The sequence below is a fragment of the Saccopteryx leptura genome, chromosome 9, assembly GCF_036850995.1.
Source record: "Saccopteryx leptura isolate mSacLep1 chromosome 9, mSacLep1_pri_phased_curated, whole genome shotgun sequence".
Taxonomy (NCBI): Eukaryota; Metazoa; Chordata; class Mammalia; order Chiroptera; family Emballonuridae; genus Saccopteryx; species Saccopteryx leptura.
The window spans coordinates 516,718-537,900 of record NC_089511.1 but is presented as its reverse complement, the minus strand read 5'-3'; the positions used below and the strand labels follow the sequence as shown (position 1 = coordinate 537,900).

Here is a 21,183-nt window from a genome sequence, read left to right as displayed (position 1 = left end):
TGCTCTAAGCCACCACAGTTTGGTGTGATCTCTTACACAGCGACAGACGACAGACACACCCTCCTCACAGGGGTCCCGTGAGAACTGAACGGGTGATGCCGAGGGCCTGGCACAGAACGCCTGTTTGGTAAATAAACATCGCTTTTGCAAAGTGTGGCTTCTCTCTAGTTCTGTGGGATGATTGTGCGAAAGCTCCGTCTCTTGGACTGTAAACGTGCCCCCACTCTGCGGGGGAGCAGGGACTTGGGGTCAGCGTCCCCGCCCCCCAGGCCTCCTCTGCCTTCCTCAGAGCCCGCGTGGGCTGCAGGGAGCGGGAACAGGGGCAGCTCAGCGGCAAGGCTGTTCTTTCTTCTGCTGCCGAGAGGAAGCGCGACAGGAAATTGTGACTAAGTGCCTGTAATTGGTGCGGGGGCGCCGGGCTGTCAGACGCAGAGCCCTGGTACGGGGGGCCGCCCTGGTACGGGGGGCCGTGGGCACAGCTGTCTTCCTTCCTCCCCCGCTCCTGCGTCAGTGTGGCCCCTGAGCGAGGGCAGCAGGACCCTCGCCAGAGTGGACCCTCGTCCCCCTCAAGAGCTGTGGCAGCCACGGAGCCCCCCACCCCCACCCCCGCCCCGTGTGTGTCCTTCTCCTGCTCAGGCCCTTGCCAAGCTTGGCTCCAATATCACTGCATTGAATTCTCACAACAACCCCATGTGGCCGCCCACTGTGAGCGGCATTTCACAGAAGGGGAACTGGGCTCAAAGAAATTGAAGCCACCTGGCCCTGGACACAGCTGGGAGGGCGGACAGGACTCAAGGTCCAGAGCCAGCAGGCCCTGGGTGTGTATGCGTGTATGTGTGTGTGCGCGTACACACGTGAGGTTTTGGGGGGATGGGGGGGTTTGTCTTCAGCAGCTTCACTGAACCCTGTTTCTGACCTCTCGGACACCCAGGAGCAGCCGCAATCACGTCGCCTCCCTTTGTGTGGGGCTGCTCTCTGACCAGATGCTGGGAGTTGGCCAAACCAGGGTGCATGGACCAACGGCCGTGGTGTCCTGCCCAGGACAGATGTTTCCTGAGGTCACTCAGTGTTGACATCTCTGAGAAGAGGAGATGCACATGTTAAACCAGAGAAGCCTTTCCAGTCGTGGGAGGAGCCAGTCTTGGGGGGGGGGGGGACGGATTCCCTGGAAGCAGGGATGGACGGACAGACCCCACTCCCAGCAGGGACGGACAGACAGACCCCACTCCCAGCAGGGACGGACAGACAGACCCCACTCCCCTGCTACGGGCCCACAGAGCTGAGGGTCTGTGGAGGAGATGAAACTTGGAAATTGGCCAGAACCAATGTCTACCTAAAACCGGGGTCAGACCAAGCCAGCTGCCCTCTGAGGGCCGGATGGAGCAGTGAGCCTTGGTCTAGCACGTGGCTTTGCACCTCCCACAGTCTCCTCCTGGGACCAGGAGGCTCTAACACCCATTCTGCTTTAAGTGGGAGGGAACATCAGCTGGACCCTCTGCCCAGGAGCTCAGCCTGGGGGGTCTCAGGTGTGAGCTGACCCCGGGCCCAGTCTGAGGAGCTCAGCCTGGGGGGTCTCAGGTGTGAGCTGACCCCAGGCCCAGTCTGAGCTCATCCTCAAGAGCAGGTGCGTTCTCCTTCAAAAAGGACACCGGCTTGAAGCCCAACTTGCTCTTCACAAATTACTTGCTGGCTTGAGCAAGGGGTCACTGGCTCGGCTGGAGCCCCCCAATTAAGGCACATATGAGAAAACAATCAATGAACAGCTAAAGTGTCTCAGCTATGAATTGATCTTCTCTCTCTCCCTTCTTGTTTCTCTCTCTCTCTCTCTCTCTCTCTCTCAAGAAAAAAGATTTTATTTATTGATTTCAGAGAGAAGGGTAGGGAAATGAGCAGGAAGCATCAACTCCTAGCTGTTTCATAGTTGCTCGTCATCTGTGCCTTGACTGGACACGCCCAGGGTTTCTAACCAGCGACCTCGGCGTTCCAGGTGGGCACTTGACCCACTGCCACCACAGGGTGGGCAAGGGCCCCTTCCCACCGTTTTTAATGTGATAACTTTTTAAATTTTTTATTGAATTTATTGGGGTGATATCAACTTATAAAATTATACAGGTTTCAGGTGTACAATTCTATAACACATCATCTGTATGTTGTACGGTGTGTTCAGCACCCCAAGTCAAATCATCTTCTATCACGCTTTGCCGCCCCTTCGCCCTCTCTGCATCATTCCACCCTCCCCCTCCCCCTCTGGTGACCACCACACTGCTGTCTATGTCTGTGAGGGTTGCTTTCTTTGCTCAGTCCCTTCCCCTTGTTCACCCAGCCCCCCACCCTCCCTCCCCTCTGACAGCGTCAGCCTGTTCTCTGTCTCCAGGACCCTGTTTCGTTTTGTTTGATCGTTTGTTTTGTTCACTGGAGTCCACACATCAGTGAAATCATGTGGTGTTTGTCTTTCTCTAACTGGCTTATTTCAATGTGGTAACTTGTAAGAACATATTTTTGTCGCACGCAGAACGTGAAATTTGGATCGCCCACCGCTTTGAGTTTCAGGAGTCGGTGGTTTCTGTCCCGGAAATGAAACTGCTCCGGTTCAACAAAGCTGCCCCTAGTCTGAGCTCTTCGGTCAGAGAATATCCCAAACAGAAGAAATGACGCTCTTTTTTTTTTTTTTTTCTCCAGGCCTCTTAAAAAAGAAACTAGAACAATATTATAAACCTTCCAAGGTTCCCGTTGAGCGTAGTGTTTTGGGAAACTTGCCGGACGGCCAGGGGTAACCTGGGTTCACTTCCATTAGGAATCGGGAGCCTTGGACAGCAGGTCAGAGTTCTTGCCCACACTCCACTTACCCAACTCCTGAGGCAAAGGCATGGTGGGGGCCCTTCCCCCAGCGGGTCGCTGTCTCCTTCCCCAACCTCCAGTGCCCGCTCGCGTCCCTGGTCCCCACCTCTGAGCAAACCACACCAAGTCCGCTTGGGGCTGGGGCCTTTGCCCTCTTGCGTTACTTATTACTGAGTCAACTCTGTCCACACTTTAACTCACTCCCAGGGTGTTTATCTTTGAAATGAGCTTGGCTGGCAGGCAGCCTCCTCCGTCTGCCCTGTTTACGGGACTCAGAGAGGTGACTGGGCAGGAAACGCAGCCAACAGCCAACTCAGTCCTGTTCTTCAGCATAGCCTCCTGCTGTGACAAACGGCAAAGAAAGCCCGTGGATGGAGGGGGCGCTGGGCCTGGTCTTACCTCTGCCACCAATGTCCCTCCTGGGCTTAGAAATACCCTGGAGGCCCCCGAGGTGGGGCTAGTCTGTGGCCACACTGCCTGCTCGGCCCACTCATAATCTTCACCTTCAAAAGAAGACACAGGCCAGCAGGCGTGTCCATCCCTCGGTCCTCAGGACCTGCAAGAGAGAGCAGAAACCGGGGAAGAGTTCCCAGAGACGAAAGGTCAAATTGGATAGCAACGTCCTGAGAACAAAAGGGAAACACAGAGCTCCCCAGAGAAGCCAGGAGGAGAGGGGAGGCTCCCACCACATCAGGTGCTGCCGACCCCCTTTGTTCCTGGGAAGAGGAGCCCCAACCTACCCCAATATTGCCCTGCACCCCCCACCTCGACCCCTGGACACCCACCCCTTCTCTGGGCTGCAGCCTGAGGGGGCCTTTAAGAGCCCAACTCTGAACCACTCCAGTCCCTCTACCTACTCCCGCCTCCTCCAGAAGCCCACCCTGATGCACAGTCCATGCATCTGTCTCCAAGTGTGTAAGCTCCTGGATGCAGGTGTTCTCAGGATCTTGCCTGTCTGGTGTCCAGTGAGTGTGGAAGGCAAGAGTGAAAGAGTGTGTCTGACCTGTGGTGGCGCAGTGGGTAAAGCGTTGACCTGGAATGCTGAGGTCACCGGTTCAAAAGCCTGGGCTTGCCTGGTCAAGGCATATATGGGAGTTGATGCTTCCTGCTCCTCCCCCCTTTCTCTCTCTCTCTCTCTCACTCTAACTCTCTCTCCTCTCTAAAAAAAAAAAAAGAATAAATAAATAAAATTAAAAAAAAAAAACCTAAGCTTTAAAAAAAAAAAAAGAGTGAAAGAGTGAATGTCCTCCCTTTGTCTGTCCATCAGCACCTGATGACAGGTGGATGTCTGGTGCCCTCCCTGGCACTGAGTGGAGATGCCTTTGTAGGCCAGCAGTGTTGGTCCAAGGCACCCTCTCCAGGGTCCAGGGACCTGTCCCAGCTGAGGAATGTCCTCAGCAAGGACGGGCACTGGTGGACCCTTTGTTCCTCCGAGTCTGGACACCTCCCTCACCTGGCTGGAGGAGAGACGTGAGAAGAACGCTTGGTGGACCCACAGCGTGGAAGAGGCATGTGTCTTCAATGCCCAGTAGGACTGGGCTCTGTACCCCCTCGGCCTGAGTCTCACTCACTCAGCTGGGTGGCCTTGGTGTCCGGGAGCCCCACTGTGAAATGGGGCACCAATACACCCACCTGCCACAGGTGTCGGGTGAGGGTCCTCTTCCTGGCTCATAGGTGGCCACCTTCTTGCTATGTCCTCACACGGCCTCTTCTCTTCTTAAGAAAGCATTAATCCCATCGCAAGGGCTCTGCCTCATGACCAGTCACCTCCCAGAGGCCTCCTCCTGATACCACCAGGTTCCAACACATGAATTGTGCAGACACGATCAGTCCAGAATACAACACCGGCCTCGGGAGTCACTCAGGCCCCTCCCACTACCTCCTGCTGAGGGTAAGACAGTCACGAACCCGGACAGAGGGCCATGGACCCCACCTCTCAACAGAGGGAGATATGGCTGTGGCATCTGGGGTCACATGCCACCTGCCACACAGCCAAAGGGCCAGTATCAGAGCCTGGGCTCTGGGAAACGGCAGCCATGGAGTACTATACAGCCACGAAAATGAGACCAGCAACTACAGAAAACTACAGAAACACAAGGAGAGGGGAAAGTTACAAACAGGGCACCAGGGGGCTGGTGTCTAGTTCCCGACGTGGGTAATAAGTGGTTAAACTACAGATATTTTTGGTAACAGCTTTATCAAGATATAATTCACATACCAAAAAATCTACCCTTTTAGTGCACACAACTCAGTGCCTTTTAGTGGATTCAGAGGTAAGCAACCACCATACTCTTTAATGTGAGAACATTTTCATCATCTGAAGTGGGGACCTTGTGCCCCTTGGCGGTCACTCCCACTTCTCGCTTCCCTGACCCTGGCAGCCACTCGTTCGCTCTCTGTCCCTGTGGGCTGCCTGTTCTGGACATCGCACGCCAACGGAATCACACGCGAGGTGGTCCTTTGCGTGGCTTCCTCCCCTTAGCACCTGCGTTCGAGGTTCACCAGCTGGTAGCATCTTTCAGGGCTTTGGTTTTCTTCTTCATGGCTGCATAGTATTATTCCTCACCGTGTGGGTGGACCACATTGTGTTCGTACATCGTCAGCTGATTAACACTTGGGTTGTTCCCACTGTTAGCTTTCGCGATGAGGCCGCTGTTGAACACTCGTGTCCAAGTTTCTGTGCGGACGTACAAGTCTTACATCATTTCTCCAGGTGAGTATCCATGTCTTATTTTCACAATGAAAATGTATATCGCGAGAAGAATGAACACATTTATAGATGCCGACAAGGGGCAGCCTCGGGGGTCTGTGTTGGAAGCTGGACAAGATGACCAGAGCTGGCCATCTCCCTGAGCGAAGCAACCCACCCCCTCCACCCTCCCTGCCCGACTTCTTTCTCTCAGAACCACTTCTTTCCACCCCCTCCCCCCTCACCACTTCCTTCCCCAGACTCAGAGAACCAGAGCTGCTGTGGCTGGAAATAGGGCCTTTTCACCTTCCTGGGGACAGGCCTGGGAGGAAGACAGGTGGCTGGGGCGGAGCCCCGGCAGCTGTGGTGACGGAGCCCTGGCGGGGGACAAGCCTGCACCTCTGAGGCCACGGTGAGTAGGCTGGGCGTCAGTGGGCTGGGGTCGAGGGGCGCTGCTGCCCAGGGAGGTGCTGTCTGGAGGGGAAGTGGCCAAGCCCGGCACCTGCCCCGGGACCCGGGCCCAGCAGGCCCGGCTGGGGACCAGCAGCCGGGAAACAGATGGAATATTCCAGAAGGTGGGACATGTGTCGTCAGCCCCACGTTGACAGACAGGAGACTGAGGGTTGCTGCCCTTCCCACCTCTCCCCTGTGCCCGTCTATCAATCAGTCGCCCCCTCCGTCCCAGGACAGGGACCTGCTGAGGCCCCTGCTGCCCCTCCTGCCCACGTGCCCACTCTCACTGTCCGCTCTGCCCAGAGCGTCCCTCCCTGGTTGCCCGCCCTTTGGGACTCGGCTAACGTGTGTTCATGGGGACGAGCAGGGGGGCACTCGGCAGCCCCATCACAGGGTACAGAAGCATCGTTTTCTTAGGGGGAGGTTCTGCCCTGAGATTTGGGGGAGATCGCTGAGACTGTCCAGCCCCAGGAAGGAGGCAGTTGGAAGTTATGAATAGGAGAGGCCTCTGTCCCTTGTGTGCCTCTCCGAATCACCCACGAGGCCCACCAGGAGCGGGTCCAGCAGCCCAGGCAGGACAGAGAGCACTCCTGCTGAGTCCTGGGTGACCAGGGACTGAGGGAGAAAGCACAAGGCAAGGAGCGTTCAGGTAGTGACGTTGGGTCACCTCTGACTGCCCACTGGGGTGGAGGCAGCTCTGAGAGCCTCAGGGTGGAACACAGACACCCCCTTGGACGGACAGGCAGGCAGGAGAGGTCAAGGGCCCCCTTCTTCCCTCACACTGTCCTAGGTGCTTCAAAACGTAAACAGTGAACGTGCAACTTGTACTCTCTGGAACCAGCCCTGAGCTGTGCAGCCCGGACATGTGCAGTCTGTGCTCTCGGGAACCAGCCCTGAGCTGTGCAGCCCGGACATGTGCAGTCTGTGCTCTCGGGAACCAGCCCTGAGCTGTGCAGCCCGGACATGTGCAGTCTGTGCCTCGGGTTGCAGAGCGGGAAAACGGGGTGACAGTCCCTGAGCAACCTCCAGACCCCCCCACAGGTCACTGACCTCCTGGGTCACACCGCAGGAGCCTGGCCGGCCACCAGAGGGCAACGGGGGTGTGGTCAGCAGGGGGGACGAAGCCAGCTGCAAGGACACCCTGCCTCCTGGCTGTGGGGGTGCCCTGGGCTCATGCCCGTGGGGGTGTGGGTCTGAGGAGAACCGGCAGCCTTGAGAGGGACCAGCCCTGAGCCTCTGCCCAGCCCGAGTAACCCAGCCTCCGGCCAAGTCTTGGCTCATTTCACAGGCAGGATACTGAGGCCCCCACACTGCCCCTAAGAGTCCCCAAGCATTTTCATACACATCTCCTTCAAATCTAGACTGTCCCCATCCCACAGCCCCGAGGACAAGGCCGGGCCCAGCAACCTTGATGCTCTGTGTGGGAGGGTGGGGCTGGGCTCCCAAGGTCATGAACCAGGAACTCCCTGCGCCAGATAAGGGCTATAAAGGCCTTTATAGAATCTGCTGGGGCAGCTGTGAGAACCCCAGGTCTCAGAACTGCCAGGCGAGGACGTGACCTCACCCTCAAGGGACACCCTGGCCAAGTCCCCCGAGTCACCATGAGGCCCACCAGGAGCGGCCCAGGCGGGTCACAGAGAACACTTAGTCTAAACTCACCCATAGGCGTCTCGTACTCTCAGATGTACCCGGTGCAGCCACCAAACAGCAGACACCTGGGCGTCCCTCACTGGGACTCGGTCCAGCAGGTGACAGGCCCCCGGGTGAGCCCAGGGCCCACCCGAGCCACCGTTCAAATGGGGGAGAGCCCACTGGGCAGATGTGGGGTCAGAACCTCTGCCCTTGGGGACGGTAGGTTTGGTCTCGGGACAGCAGGCAGTGGACAGCAGAAGGCCCTGTGAGGCGGAGCCTCCAGCAGGCAGTGAACTAAACAGGGAGAGATCCTAACAGCTGAACCATGATCGGTCTCAGGAGAAATAAGCTGGGAAGAGAGGGGGTGCCCCCTGTCCCCTCAGACTGCCTTACAAAACACAGCAAAGAGGAAAGACGCCTCTCAGGGTGACAACAGCAGAGCCTAAACCCGCCGTCAGGGCCACCCCAGGGGCTCGCCCGGAAGGCCGTCCCCATCGGAGCCTGGTGGGGTCCCCAGCACCCACTCGGGGACCATCAACTTCCTGACTTCCCCGCGGGGCCCAGGCGCGGGCTCTGAGCCGGAACATGTGGGGGACACTTTAGGGGCCCAGGGCCGCCAGCCCCAGAAGGAGAAGCCGCCACCACCGTGAAGGTGTACAACCCCTACTCCCTCTGGAAGCCTCGCCAAGGGGCCCCCGGGGGCCAGTGGATGGCTGTCCCCGTCGGTCCTCTGACCTGTCCCCTTATTCACCCTAATCCGGGTACATGCTCCCCGGGGTCCTCCTCCCCCAGGGCCACACATAGGAAAGCGGGGAGCGCGAGACCCACAGAAGAGGCCGGCACCCCGCCACCTGCCGACATGCCCAACCTGCCTTCCATCCCGGGTCCTATCAGAACGCGGACCCCGGGGTGGAGGTGGAGAGAGGGCTCAGGGCCAGTGGAGCACCCTGAACAGAGGGCTCGGGGCACCCTGAACAGAGGAGCACCCTGAACAGAGGAGCACCCTGAACAGAGGAGCACCCTGAACAGAGGGCTCGGGGCCAGCGGAGCACCCTGAACAGAGGGCTCGGGGCACCCTGAACAGAGGAGCACCCTGAACAGAGGAGCACCCTGAACAGAGGGCTCAGGGCCAGCGGAGCACCCTGAACAGAGGGCTCGGGGCACCCTGAACAGAGGAGCACCCTGAACAGAGGAGCACCCTGAACAGAGGGCTCGGGGCCAGCGGAGCACCCTGAACAGAGGGCTCGGGGCACCCTGAACAGAGGAGCACCCTGAACAGAGGGCTCGGGGCCAGCGGAGCACCCTGAACAGAGGAGCACCCTGAACAGAGGGCTCGGGGCCAGCGGAGCACCCTGAACAGAGGGCTCAGGGTGCAGAACGGGCGAGGACCCCGTCAGTTGTGTGGAGGACCTGGTGGCCAAATGTAAAAACAGTGCAAAAAGTAATCACATGAGAAGTAGAAACCTCTTTCCCTCACACCTGAGCCCTCCGTCCCTAAGTGAGGGTCTCACCAGAGGAGCCTCTGGTGACCTCAGGGCTGAGGCAGACCCAGCAGGAGAGTCACCCCAAATGTGGAGCCGGGGGCTGCCTCACTCTCCAGGCCGCAGTCAGGGATGTCCAGAGCACATGCAACCTCGTCCTCCCCTCCCCTCCCCGAGAGCAGGGCCCTCCCTCAGCCCCTCTCTTGGGCCCTCACCTTCTGTGTCCTGTTCCCGGCCAGCCCTGCCCAGGGGCAGAGGGCCGGGGAGCCACGGTGGGCGGCCCTCTCACAACCCTGCCCCCTTCTACTTGGAAGCCTCCTCCAACCAAAGCCCCTTCTCCCTCCAGACTCGACTCAGCACTGAGGTGAGAGGGGCCCCCACCTGGCCCCCAGGATCACCCCTGTGTCCCCTCCCTCCCAAAGCTGGCCTTGGAACCCTTTATGGCAGCGCCCCAACTGGGGACTGTCCCCCATCTGAGACGGTGACTCCACCTGGCTGCTGGGACCCTGGGTGGGGCTGGAACAGCTCTCCAGGGTGTGCCCCCGACCCCACCCTCAGCACTCTGAAACCACTTAGGTGAAGCCACCGCCAGCTGGACCAGGTCCGAGGCAGACATTCCCTTGATTTCGAAAGTCCCTGCGGCTCGGCCAGAGGGTTGGTAGCTGGGAATGTGGGGAACCCCCCACTGTCACATGTATGCACACCAGAGCCCCGGTCCTGGATCAGGGACAGGGTCCCCGGGGAGTGAGGGCGGTGCCAGGGGTCCGGCCCTGAAAGTCAGGACCTGGGTTGGAACTCCTGAATCCTTAGCTGACCGCTGTCAGGGGCGCTGTGGGCTTGGGATCCAGGGGCCTTTGGGGAGCTCCAGCCCAGGGCTGCCATCTACTAAGTCAGCCCTTCCACTGAGACAGCCCCCACCTCAGTGCTCAAGGGCCCCCCATGCCTCGTCACCAGCACAGTCCCTGCGATCCTGCCTGCCCTGAGCCCAAGGCCAGCCTGTGGGTCAAGGGGAGCCTGAGCCCAAGAGGTCCAAGCCATCCGAGGCCTCGTTTCTGTCTACAGAAACTAGAACCAGCTGACATGTGTGAGGCATTAGGCCCCTTGTCCTGCTCTGGTGGTGTTGCGAAGGCCCCTGGGGGAATTTTTTTTTAAGAGGTGGCTTTTTTGTGCAAGTGAAGCTGGCTGAAAAACTCAGGGGAGGGATGAAACTTGAGAAAAACAGCAACAAACCCCCAAAGCTCCTGAGCAGGGACAGAGCGCTGGGAGGCAGGTTCCAGTGTCACCACCAGGCTCGGCCCGAGGTGGGACTCGGGACACAGCTGAGCTCAGGGCACCTGGGTGAGGGCACGCCGGCCAGTTCGTGGACACCTGCTGTGTACCCCAGGGGGGGGCCCTGAGTTTAAACTGGGGGGAGACAAACAGGTGAGTGCATCCTGGGCAGAGTGCAGAGGGCCCGGCAGCCTGGGGTCCTGGGGCTCTCTGGTGATGGATAGAGGGCAGGCTGGGGTCCTGGGGTTCTCTGGTGATGGATGGAGGGCAGGGTGGGGCTGGGGTCCTGGGGCTCTCTGGTGATGGATGGAGGGCAGCCTGGGGTCCCGGGGTTCTCTGGTGATGGATGGAGGGCAGGCTGGGGTCCTGGGGTTCTCTGGTGATGGATGGAGGGCAGGCTGGGGTCCTGGGGTTCTCTGGTGATGGATGGAGGGCAGGGTGGGGCAGGGGTCACTGCCGCCCGGCCGAGGGGAAAGAGGGTGGCTTTTGGGTGGGGAGGCAGTGAGATAAGGCGGGAGCCACCTTCCTCCTGGGTGTCCCTGAGGGAGGGACCTACTGACATGCCAACCGGGGTGTCACAGGGAGGCCAGCAGGGCTGCACGGCCACATCAGGGAGAGTGAGGTCAGGGCAGGACCACCTGGAAGCTGTGGAGACGCCACCAGCTTTGAGTTTGTGAGCTGCAAATTCATCAGGGTCTGGGGCCTCCGCTGGAAAAGTCAAAGGTGGGCTGGGGTCACCTGAAGGCTTCGGTCTGGCCGGGGCCACGCTAGGGTTGCCAGCAGAACCAGCCACGCCAGGCTCCCGGGCGCTGTTCCAGGAGACAGATGCAGACATCACGCCAGCCACCACCTCCAGAGCGTGAGCTCAACGCTGCACCCTCCCACCACGAGACGAGCAAGTGGGGTGCAGGCCCCACGCACTCCCTGAGCCCGCCTACGGCAGGTGACGCGGGAGGGCGGGACCGGGACCGGAAACAGAAGCGCAGCGAGAACACGCCTGCTCACGTCCAGCTCTGGCCCCAGCCCCTGGAAGTCGGCCACTCTCTCACTCTGCACGGAGCCTGAGGTCGGGGGCCGGGGTGCGGGAAGGGGGGGCCCAGTGCAGCGGCTCCCCCACCCCTGTCGAGGGGACAGGGACCCCCCGCTGCTTCAGGAAAGACTGGAAACACAACCACAGGTCCAGATAAACAAGAAACATGAGTCCTGGGGACACAGACTGCCCAGTCAGCAGAAGACGAAGGCCTCTGGTATCAGACAGTAGTGTTTCCACAGCCAGAGCCCGGTGCCTCTGGGAAAGCGCTCACACCAGCCAAGACCTGCAGGGAACCACCCTTGAGACATTCCATGTACATCATTCCCCAAGGACACAACACAAGGATGTGTTGGGAGGACACAGGAGACAAGCAGAAGAAAATCTAAAACTGACAGAGAACACAGGAGACAAAAGGGTCAGCGCGGGAGCTGGACAGGACACGCACGTGTCCCTCGACAAAGTGAGTCGGTCGGTCGGCTGGGGTGCCGAGCCCGGAGCTCCTGAGAACAGCCCGGCCCTCCACCGAGCCCTGCCTGCCGAGCCGCTGGGAGGTTGCAGAACCCTGAGAGTGACACGGTGACTCAAGATGACGTCGTCCACAAAGAAGAGGGACTCGGACGACACCAGGCTCCGCACCACAGCCCGCGCACACAGGGGTTCCGAGGGGGCGTTCCATCACCCAGAAGTGTGTCTGACACAGCGCCGGCCTGGCCTGCCGATGCCCGAGGACACAGACACTTGCTCCCCAAGACCCCACATCCAGGGGAGGATTTGAGCACCGGCTCTGACAAAATAAGTCACAAGAACCAAAAGGGAGGGAAACGGAAGTGCAGAGATCGCGCGGAAACCACGGGTTTTATGAAGGGCGGAGCTGGGGGACAAAGGCAGCCAGCAACTCCGACCGGAAAACCCGCGGAGCAGACGGGTTCACGCGTGTGTCAGAGGTCTCCACCCGCGGGCCGCGGTGCGGCAGGGACTGCGGTGGCCTCCTCTGTGCCGAGGGCAGCTGTGGACCTGACCTGCTCACGGAGCGGTCTGATTCCGAAGCCCAGGCCGCACTCACCTGGCCACCCCGCAGGGCACAAGTGGGACGGCTTGTCCCCCGCTGGTGGGACGGCTCCCGTCTGTGTGAGCTCTGCTGTCTGTGGTCTGGAATCCCTGTAAGGTTGAACAAGGGTGACTGGGAGCCTCCCTCACAGTGTGGCTGAGTGGGCTGAGGTTTCTCCACCTGGCACCTGAGGGACTGTGGTCACACCCACAGCGTCCCTTCATGAAATGCCCTCCTGTCACCAACTTGCAAGAGACACCGGCAGCAGAAGCTACGAGGCACTACATGAATGTCCCCCAGGAAACCATCAGAGCCCTGTGGAACCCCATCAGAGCCGGCAGCCGCAGAAGCTGCGAGGCACTACATGAATGTCCCCCAGGAAACCGGAGCCCTGTGGAACCCCATCAGAGCCGGCAGCCGCAGAAGCTGCGAGGCACTACATGAATGTCCCCCAGGAAACCATCAGAGCCAGCAAAAGAAGTCAGAGCCCCGGCCTTTTCTTCACTCAGAAGTGGTGCGTTTTGCTCATCGTGGATTACGTCTGAGCAAAATGTTTTCTTCTTTTAAACTACTTGCATTAAAATTCTGCCCACTGCAATGACTGAGATGGCTGGTGCCACCGGTCTGATCACTGTGCCCCAGCCGGGTGCCTGGCTGTCACCCCCCTCGGCCAGCAGCCCTGCGCCAGCTGAGCCGCCGAGCAGGCGGGCAGAGCCAGAGCGGGGTCAGCGGTGTGAGGAAGACAGGCTGCCCTCCTGACAGCTGGGCTCCGGGCCCTCAGGGCCAGGGGGCTGGAGTGCACAACGGGACGGGACCCCAGCTCAGAGGAGATGCTGACGGTCTGGGTTTCTCACCGACGTGCTCGGCCGGCGTCCCCAGCGGGAATGTAGGTCCCCGTGAGTCGGGGTGCAGATCCCAGCCCTGGGTGTGGTGGGAGCAGAGTTCAGATGACTTTCAGTTCTTATTTGCAGACCTCAGACAGGCCCCCGTCCTGGCAATGGAGGTGGCAATAGCTCGGCCCTGAGCTTGCCGCCTCTGAGCTGTGTCCTTCTGTCTGGACTCCAGCCACTCCTCAGGGGTCAGCAGCCTCTTACTGCCCCTCAGCCTGGGCCAGACAGCAACGCCCAACCACAGGTTCCGGGTCCTGCATCCTGCACCCTGTCCAGGAATGTGCTGATGCCAACAAACGGGCGGCTGCTGGCAGCGGTCACCTGAGCAAAGGCCTCTGCTGTGTCTTCCAGCCGCGGCTTGTCCTCCGTGCACAAGACAGCAGGTCCGGAGCCGTGCGGACCAGGGCCCTGGGGTCTGTGCCATGTGGACCAGCGGGTGGCTCTGGGCCCTGGTGGCCGTCTGCGCTGCAGACCAGCTGCGGGAGGAGGCAGAGAGGATTATGCGGAACACCCCTGTCATTGATGGGTAAGCGGCCACTCGGCGTGGGGCTGGGAGCAGGCCACGTGCCCTGACTTGAGGCCGGCGCCACCCTGTCTCCAGCTGGACTCGGTTCCCTCAGCTCTAACACGGGCCATGCTGTTTGCTGGCCTGGGTCCTTCATGGGCTCCAACGGGGCTGCCAAAGGCCTCTGCAGATGAGGGCCTGTAGGGAACGGAACAGAAGGCCACAGTGAGGTCCCCAGGGCACCCCCAAATCCTGGCCCCACCTGCACCCTGGGGGCCAGGTCCCAGGTCCGAGTGGGTGCTGGGGCTGCGGACACTGGGTGCCAGGCCGGGGTCATGCCTTGCTCCAGCTGCACGGCCCCAGGTCCGAGTGGGTGCTGGGGCTGCGGACACTGGGTGCCAGGCCGGGGTCATGCCTTGCTCCAGCTGCACGGCCCCAGGTCCGAGTGGGTGCTGGGGCTGCGGACACTGGGTGCCAGGCCGGGGTCATGCCTTGCTCCAGCTGCACGGCCCCAGGTCCGAGTGGGTGCTGGGGCTGCGGACACTGGGTGCCTGGCCGGGGTCATGCCTTGCTCCAGCTGCACGGCCCCAGGTCCGAGTGGGTGCTGGGGCTGCGGACACTGGGTGCCAGGCCGGGGTCATGCCTTGCTCCAGCTGCACGGCCCCAGAGTGCACCTTCCCCTCTCGGGCCCGTTTCCTCACCTGAAGCTGCAGGTGAGGGTGGCATCCACCACAGGCCCTGGGAGGCACCCTCTCAGCCTCTGAACCATCCTTCCTGAGACCCTTTCCTCATGCCCCTCCCTCTTCTGTGTCCATCTGGGGTGACCCTAGCAAGCATGGGGTCCGTTTGACTTGACTGCGATGCCTGGAGGGGGTCCCACACTTCCACACACCAAACCAAGCCTCTGCTGTGCCCACACCTGCAGCGAAGACCCTGGTAATACCTGTCACTCTTCTCTGAGCTCAGCCAGCTTGAGCACACCTGTCCCCTCCCCCTCCCAGCGCATCCACATCTGCCCCCCCCCTCCCCAGCTCTGCTCTGAGCTGCACACCTCGTGAGCTAGACTCACCCCATGCTTCCCCCAGCCAAGGTCTGGTCTGTGCTTCATGATCGGGGGCGGCCTTGGAGACACAAGTCCCCCCTCCTGTCTGCCCTGTCAATCCCCCCCCCCTGCCCACAGCTCCTGTGTGCCCTGCACCTCCCAGTGCCCTGCACACCTCACACCGGCCCCACTTGTCCCGCACCCACTCTCCGCCCCCAGCTCCCCAGGGCTGTATGCAGGGACGCCTGACCTCTGTGTGCACATCCCTGCACAGCTTGCCTGCAGCAGCACTTGACTCTGGGCTGAGAACAGGGACTGGGTCCCCGTGCACCTGGCCCACAGGGTGGCATCTGCACTCGCTGGCACTCAGGGGCTGGCACACAGTAAGTGCTCAGTGAGTGTGCAGTTGCCACTGTTTGGCGGATGCCCCTGGAAGGGAAGCAGAGGAAACAGGGACCCGTGGTGGCCTCAGAGGAGGGAGTATGTCTGCCCGCCTGCCTGCTCACCTCCCATCTCCTTCATCTTCTTCCTGGGCCTTGCGACCTCTCTGCATCCGAAGGTCCAGTCCAAGGGTCTCCACACCCGTGCTGTGCTCGGGAAACTGGGGCCTCTGCCTTGGAGTCCAGCGGTGTGGCAGGAAGGCAGCAGGGGCAGGGGGGATGCCCACAGCAGGAGCCGGGGGCTGCTCCTTCATCCCAGGACTCTGGGCAGCTGGGCACAGTGAGAAGGGGTCTGAGTTCAGGTGCAGGGGCTGTACAAAGGCCCTCATGTGGAGTAAGATGGCTGGAAGAGGCCAGACAGTCGGGAATATTCAGGGAGCTGCGAGTTGGCGATCTGGGATTGTTCCAAGACCTGGACAGCTAGGACTAGGCTGACAGAATCAACTCCAGTAATAGCGGGTCCATTCGTCTTAGCTGTTCTTGCAGGTCAGAGATCCAGATAAGTAGCTTCAGCAACAGAGAGACCCAGAGGGAGCCCAGCCACCGTGCTCCATAGTCCTTGGGACTAGGCGTGGCCACCGTTCCCTGTGGCACCTCTGGGTTTAAAGTGGCTGCACCAGCTCCGCCCATCGGAGCTGCCTGCCACCCAGCAGAAGTAAAAGGGCAAAGGGTGAGCAACAGCTCTCTCTCAAGGTCAGCTTTTGGAAGCTGTCACAGGACAGATTTAGTTACATGGCTATGCCCAGCTAGAAGGGGGCAGGAAGCATCTATTTCAGATGGGCAAATGCCCTGCTAAAAATGGAGGGGGGGTCTTCACCAAGGAGAAGGCGGAGAATGGCCACCGGCCGTGCCTCCCACGACCACCCCAGTTACCCTCGAGTGGGTGCTGTCACCTCTGAGGACGATGCCCAGGCCCCTAAAATAGGGATGGCAGATGGTAGGCTCCAGGACAGTAGGCCTGGTCAGGTTGACCCTAGGATGGAGGAAGCCTCACTCCCACTTCAGGTCCCAGCAGAAGGGGGGACAGGCTGAGGGCGGAAGGCAGACAAAGCTCCCTCTCGGTGGCCGCTGGAAGGTGGGGCTGGGCTTCCTAGAGAGGCTGGGGTCCTCAGGGGAAGGAGTGATGCCCTCTCCAGAGGCCCTGTCCAGCCCTGCCCCAGGGACAGTGCCCCGAGTTGGGACTCCCCCCAGCCCTCTAGTGAGGAGTGACCTTGCCCACTGTCCACCACTCAGACAGCAAAGGCGTGCTGACCCCCAGCTCCGTCCCTGTTGTGTCCATCACGCCTCACAATCCACAGAACCCTTTCCCCCGTCCCAGACAGCAGGGGCAGCTTCTAGGGTCAGAGATGGAGCTTACAGAGAAAGGGGGAGTGTGGTAAGCGGCCTGCAGTGGCACCGGAAGGCCCAGGTGTCCCCAGGACAAAGCCCCTGCCAGCCCAGACCATCCTCACAGCCCCTCCTCACCAGATTAGGAATCCAGAGGGCGCCTGCCTAAACATCTTGTGTATGTGTGTATGCTTGTGTGTGTACACCCTTCTGTGTGTGTTGTCACCAACACACAGGGACTGGGAAAGCCCAGGTCCCGACTAGGGAGTCTGGCTGGGCCTGAGATTCTGCATTCTAACTGGCTCCCGGGACCTGTGTTTCTTACACACACGAACAGGACGCCTAGGAAAGGCCCTTGGAGGGAAGACCTGTCCGTGTAGGGCTCTCAGCTCAGGGTACCTGGCTCAGGTATGTTCAGTAACGAGTCATCTGCAAGCCCTGTGGCCAGCCTTCATCATGAGTGAGAAGCAGAAACTGGAAGCGGGTAGAGAGCTTGGAGCCCCAAGTTCCCGTGGCCGACCTGACCCGCCTCCTACCCCTCCTCCTACCCCCTCCAGGCACAACGACCTACCCTGGCAGCTGCTGACCAAGTTCAACAATCAGCTTCGGCACGAGGGGGCCAACCTGACCAGACTGAACGACACACACACCAACATCCCCAAGCTGAGGGCTGGTTTTGTGGGAGGCCAGGTATGGCCCAGCGGGCCCTGCATTCGCCTGTGTAGGGGCCCAGCCTCCTCCTCCCTTGGGTCCTAAGGTGCAGCCCCTCCATGCTGGCCGCATACCCCCCTCTATCCTTGGGACCATAGGTCTTTGGAGGGTAATCCGATAGCCGGCCAGGCTGTGGGGATGGCTCCCCAGGCTGGAGGGAAGCCAGACGTTCCTACGTGTGTGGCCTCCGGTCCTAGCCCCTCACGCTGTGGCCCCTAGTTCTGGTCTGCATACGTGCCCTGCGACACCCAGAACAAAGACGCCGTGAAGAGGACACTGGAGCAGATCGATGTCATCCACCGCATGTGCCAGATGTACCCTGAGACCTTCACGTGCGTCACCGACAGCAAAGGTGTGTCCCGGCCCAGCCCACCTACCTGGCCCAGCACCACCCTCACCCTAGCCCTGAGCAGAGGCTGCTGCTGCGACTTGGCCTTCCTCGGGTCTAAGCTTTCCCTGGATGCCCAGGCATGCCTGCCGCCCAGGTGCCCACAACCCCGGCTGGGCTCTGCTCATAGGCATCCGACAGGCCTTCCAGGAAGGGAAAGTGGCCAGTCTGGTTGGCGTGGAAGGTGGCCACTCCATCGACAGCAGCCTGGGCGTCCTGAGGGCACTCTACCACCTGGGGATGCGGTACCTGACCCTCACACACAGCTGCAATACGCCCTGGTGAGTGGCCCCAGGAAGGGCCGGGACTGGGAGCAGGCCATAGGTGGGCTCGGACACAGCTCTTCCACTGACAACTTCCTTCCTGATGTGAGTGGGCAGGGACGAACTCTCCCCTCCCTCCCAGGGCCGACAACTGGCTAGTGGACAGAGGGGATGACGAGGCCCAGAGCAAAGGCCTGTCACTCTTTGGGAAGGTAAGTGGCAGGGGCAAGGACCACAGTCACCAAGGAGACATGACCCAGGACAGTTTCTTGCTTTCTGGGACTTCAGTTTCCTTATTTGCAAAACAGAGCTGGCTGGGGTCGCCCCAGGGTGGGTCTTCAGCTGCAACCCACTGGTCACAGAGAGTGGCCCCAATCTTCAAGCCATTCGAAGGGTTCAGTAGCACCTGCTCGTCAAGGGGCCCCTACCCACATGCCCTTCCCCCCCACCTGGACCTCTCTGAGGGGGCAGCAGTAAACCCCAGAAGGTTGTGCCAACACAAGTGTGCAGCCTGCCTGGCCCAAGGCAGCAGCCATCTACCCCCATGACCAGGGCTGGCTCTCCTGGTCTCCTGAGCGCCCTGTCCCCTCAGAGTGTGGTGAGGGAGCTGAACCGGCTGGGTGTCATCATCGACTTGGCCCACGTGTCGGTGGCCACCATGAACACCACTCTGCGGCTGTCCAGGGCCCCTGTCATCTTCAGCCACTCCTCTGCCTATGAGCTATGCAAGCACCGGCGGAATGTGCCGGACGACATCCTCCAGCTGGTGGTGAGGGCCCCTCTGTGCTCCGGGCGGGTCCTGGGCCCACAGGTGGTCCTCATGCGCCCCCGTGCCCACTGGTCCTCTCTATCCTGAGCAGAAGGAGACGGGCAGCCTGGTGATGGTGAATTTCTTCAATGACTATGTCGCCTGCAAAGCGGAGGCCACCCTGTCCCAAGTAGCGGGTAGGTGGGCGCGAGCAGCCCCTGGCTGGGCAGGGGAGGGCCTCCCACGGGACCCACACCAGCTCTCCCCCGCAGACCACCTGGACCACATCAAGAAGGTGGCCGGAGCTGGCGCAGTGGGCTTTGGTGGAGACTTCGACGGTGTTTCCAGGTAAAGACCAAGACTGTGTCCTGTGCGTAAAGTGGAGGGTCAAGCCTGACCTGTGCTGGTGCAGTGGGTAAAAGCATTGACCTGGAATGCTGAGGTTGCTGGTTCAAAACCCCAGGCTCGCCTGGTCAAGGCACATATGGGAGTTGATGCTTCCTGCTCCTCCCCCCTTCTCTCTCTCTCTGTATCTCTCTCTCTCTCTCTAAAAAAATAAATTTAAAAAATCTAAAAAAATAAAAAAGTGGAGGGTCAAGACCCCGCCCCCCCCCCGAACCTGCCATGAGGTGGGGGACAGAGTGTGTCCTGGGGGCTTCCTCAGCAGGTCTCGTCCTGAACCACCCCTGAGAACCCCATGCCTCAGGACTGGGGTGGACGGGTCCCTATAACCCGTCCGCAGGGCTGCAGAACCTGGTTCTCTCTGCTCTCTGCGCAGACTCCCCTCGGGGCTTGAGGACGTGTCCAAGTACCCAGACCTGATCGCCGAGCTGCTCAGGAGGCAGTGGACGGAGGCGGAGATCAAGGGCGCCCTGGCTGACAACCTGCTGAGGGTCTTTGAGGAGGTGGAGCAGGTGAGGAGGGCTGCTCTGTCACCCACCCCTCTCCCGGGAGGCAGGCAGGCAGCCAACCTGTGTGTGTCCGCAGGCAAGCAACCACAGAATGGCCCCTGAGGAAGAGCCCATCAAGGACATGCTGGAGGGTTCCTGCAGGACCAACTATGGCTACTCAGGGGCCCCCAGCCTCCACCACCAGTCGTGGGCCCTGCTGGCCTCCCTCGCCACCCTCCTCAGCCTGTGTCTTCTATGACACTCTGGGGACCAAACAGCTTGGGCTCCTGAAGCTCAAGGAAGACTGGCCACCGGGGCAGCCCAGACTCCGGGGACACTGCTCTCCCCATACAGGGCTGACTGGCCTGTCCTGAGCAGGCAGCGAGGCTCCCTGAAGTAGCACCCTGTCTGAGAACTCAGGACACAGGCCCACAGTAGACCCTCAATAAAGGTACTGACCCCTTTGCGTCACCCTGGAGGGGTCTCCTGTGTGTCCCAGGGCAAAGTCTGTGCAACCGCCCCTGGCTGGACATCCAGGCACAGGAGTGTCCGAGCAGTGCAGGGCCAGGGCCAGAAAGGGCCCAGGGTCTGATGCGGGCTGCACATGGACCTTGCTGGAAGGTTTTAGAAATCAGTCGACTCCGGTACCACCCTGTCTTGTACACACATGCACACCTACACACCCACATCCTCCTAGGTGTGCCTGCACACACGTACACAGCTGCGCACTCACACACACGTGTGCCCACACCCCACGTGGCTCAGCCTCTGACGACAGACTGGAAGCGAGGCCCCTCAAGAGCAGCCCCTGCAGGACCTCCCACATAGTGAGCGTGTCCTGCGGGATCCTTGGTGGGAGGGGACAGCGCCTCCTGCTGGACACTCAGTGGATGTGTCTCCAGATGAACCACCTCGTGGGCGACAGACTCCATCGTGGGACCCCGACACGTCAGGGCCCTTTGCAGACCTGAGAACACCCCCTCTGGGCAGGGCAGGCTCCAATACGGGGCGTAAGTCCAGCCTGACAAGGCAGGGACTCCCTGCTCAGGGGCCCCCGCCCCACGTGGGCCCAGCAGCCCCTGTGCTTTGCTGTTAGTTCCCTCAGACTCCCCCGTAAACAAGTGTAAATCCCCCTGGACCACACGTCCCGTGGAGGAGGCAGGTGCCTGGCTCCCCCAGGCCCTGGGGGAAGTCGGGGACCTCAGTGGGCAGGGAGGCCTCTCCTTCCCAGACGGCACACTCTCCGGGAGGATCTAGTGACCAAAAGGGACATTTGTGGGAATTTACTGATCACTTAGGATCAAATTCATGTTAATGGAGAAAACAGGCAAGTGAGGGTTTCTCTCCAGAGCTGGGCAAGTCCGGCCAGCACCCCGACCGTGGCCGGGCTGTTTCTGCCTGAGTGTCCGACTGTGGAGAAGATCCCTCGGGGGCTGCAGCTCACCTGGTTTGCCAATTTTCTCGAGAGAGGCTTTAATCTCATCCAGAAATCATCTCAACCACAGTAAAATCACACCAGAGATAAGATGCACATCAA

The 21,183-nt window shown here is 60.4% G+C and overlaps 1 protein-coding gene across 1 annotated transcript; it reads left to right on the top strand.

Annotated features, from left to right (window-relative positions):
* The first annotated feature begins 5,789 nt into the window (after nt 1–5,789).
* DPEP1 (dipeptidase 1) lies at nt 5,790–20,117 on the top strand. The gene is made up of 11 exons (XM_066348463.1): nt 5,790–5,939; nt 13,685–13,859; nt 17,204–17,336; nt 17,577–17,709; nt 17,876–18,026; nt 18,151–18,220; nt 18,601–18,777; nt 18,869–18,953; nt 19,029–19,104; nt 19,535–19,670; nt 19,744–20,117. The coding sequence occupies exons 2-11, from the start codon at nt 13,756–13,758 to the stop codon at nt 19,903–19,905; spliced, it is 1,227 nt and encodes a 408-aa protein (XP_066204560.1). The 5' UTR covers nt 5,790–5,939; nt 13,685–13,755; the 3' UTR covers nt 19,906–20,117.
* The last annotated feature ends 1,066 nt before the right edge of the window (nt 20,118–21,183 follow it).

Excerpts from the sequence above, each read along its gene's own strand:
- DPEP1 (XM_066348463.1), top strand. The coding sequence starts at position 13,756 with ATGTGGACCAGCGGGTGGCTCTGGGCCCTGGTGGCCGTCTGCGCTGCA. Across the intron at positions 17,710-17,875 it reads GTGCGTCACCGACAGCAAAG|GCATCCGACAGGCCTTCCAG; the intron begins GTGTGTCCCGGC and ends CTCTGCTCATAG. Across the intron at positions 18,221-18,600 it reads GCCTGTCACTCTTTGGGAAG|AGTGTGGTGAGGGAGCTGAA; the intron begins GTAAGTGGCAGG and ends CTGTCCCCTCAG.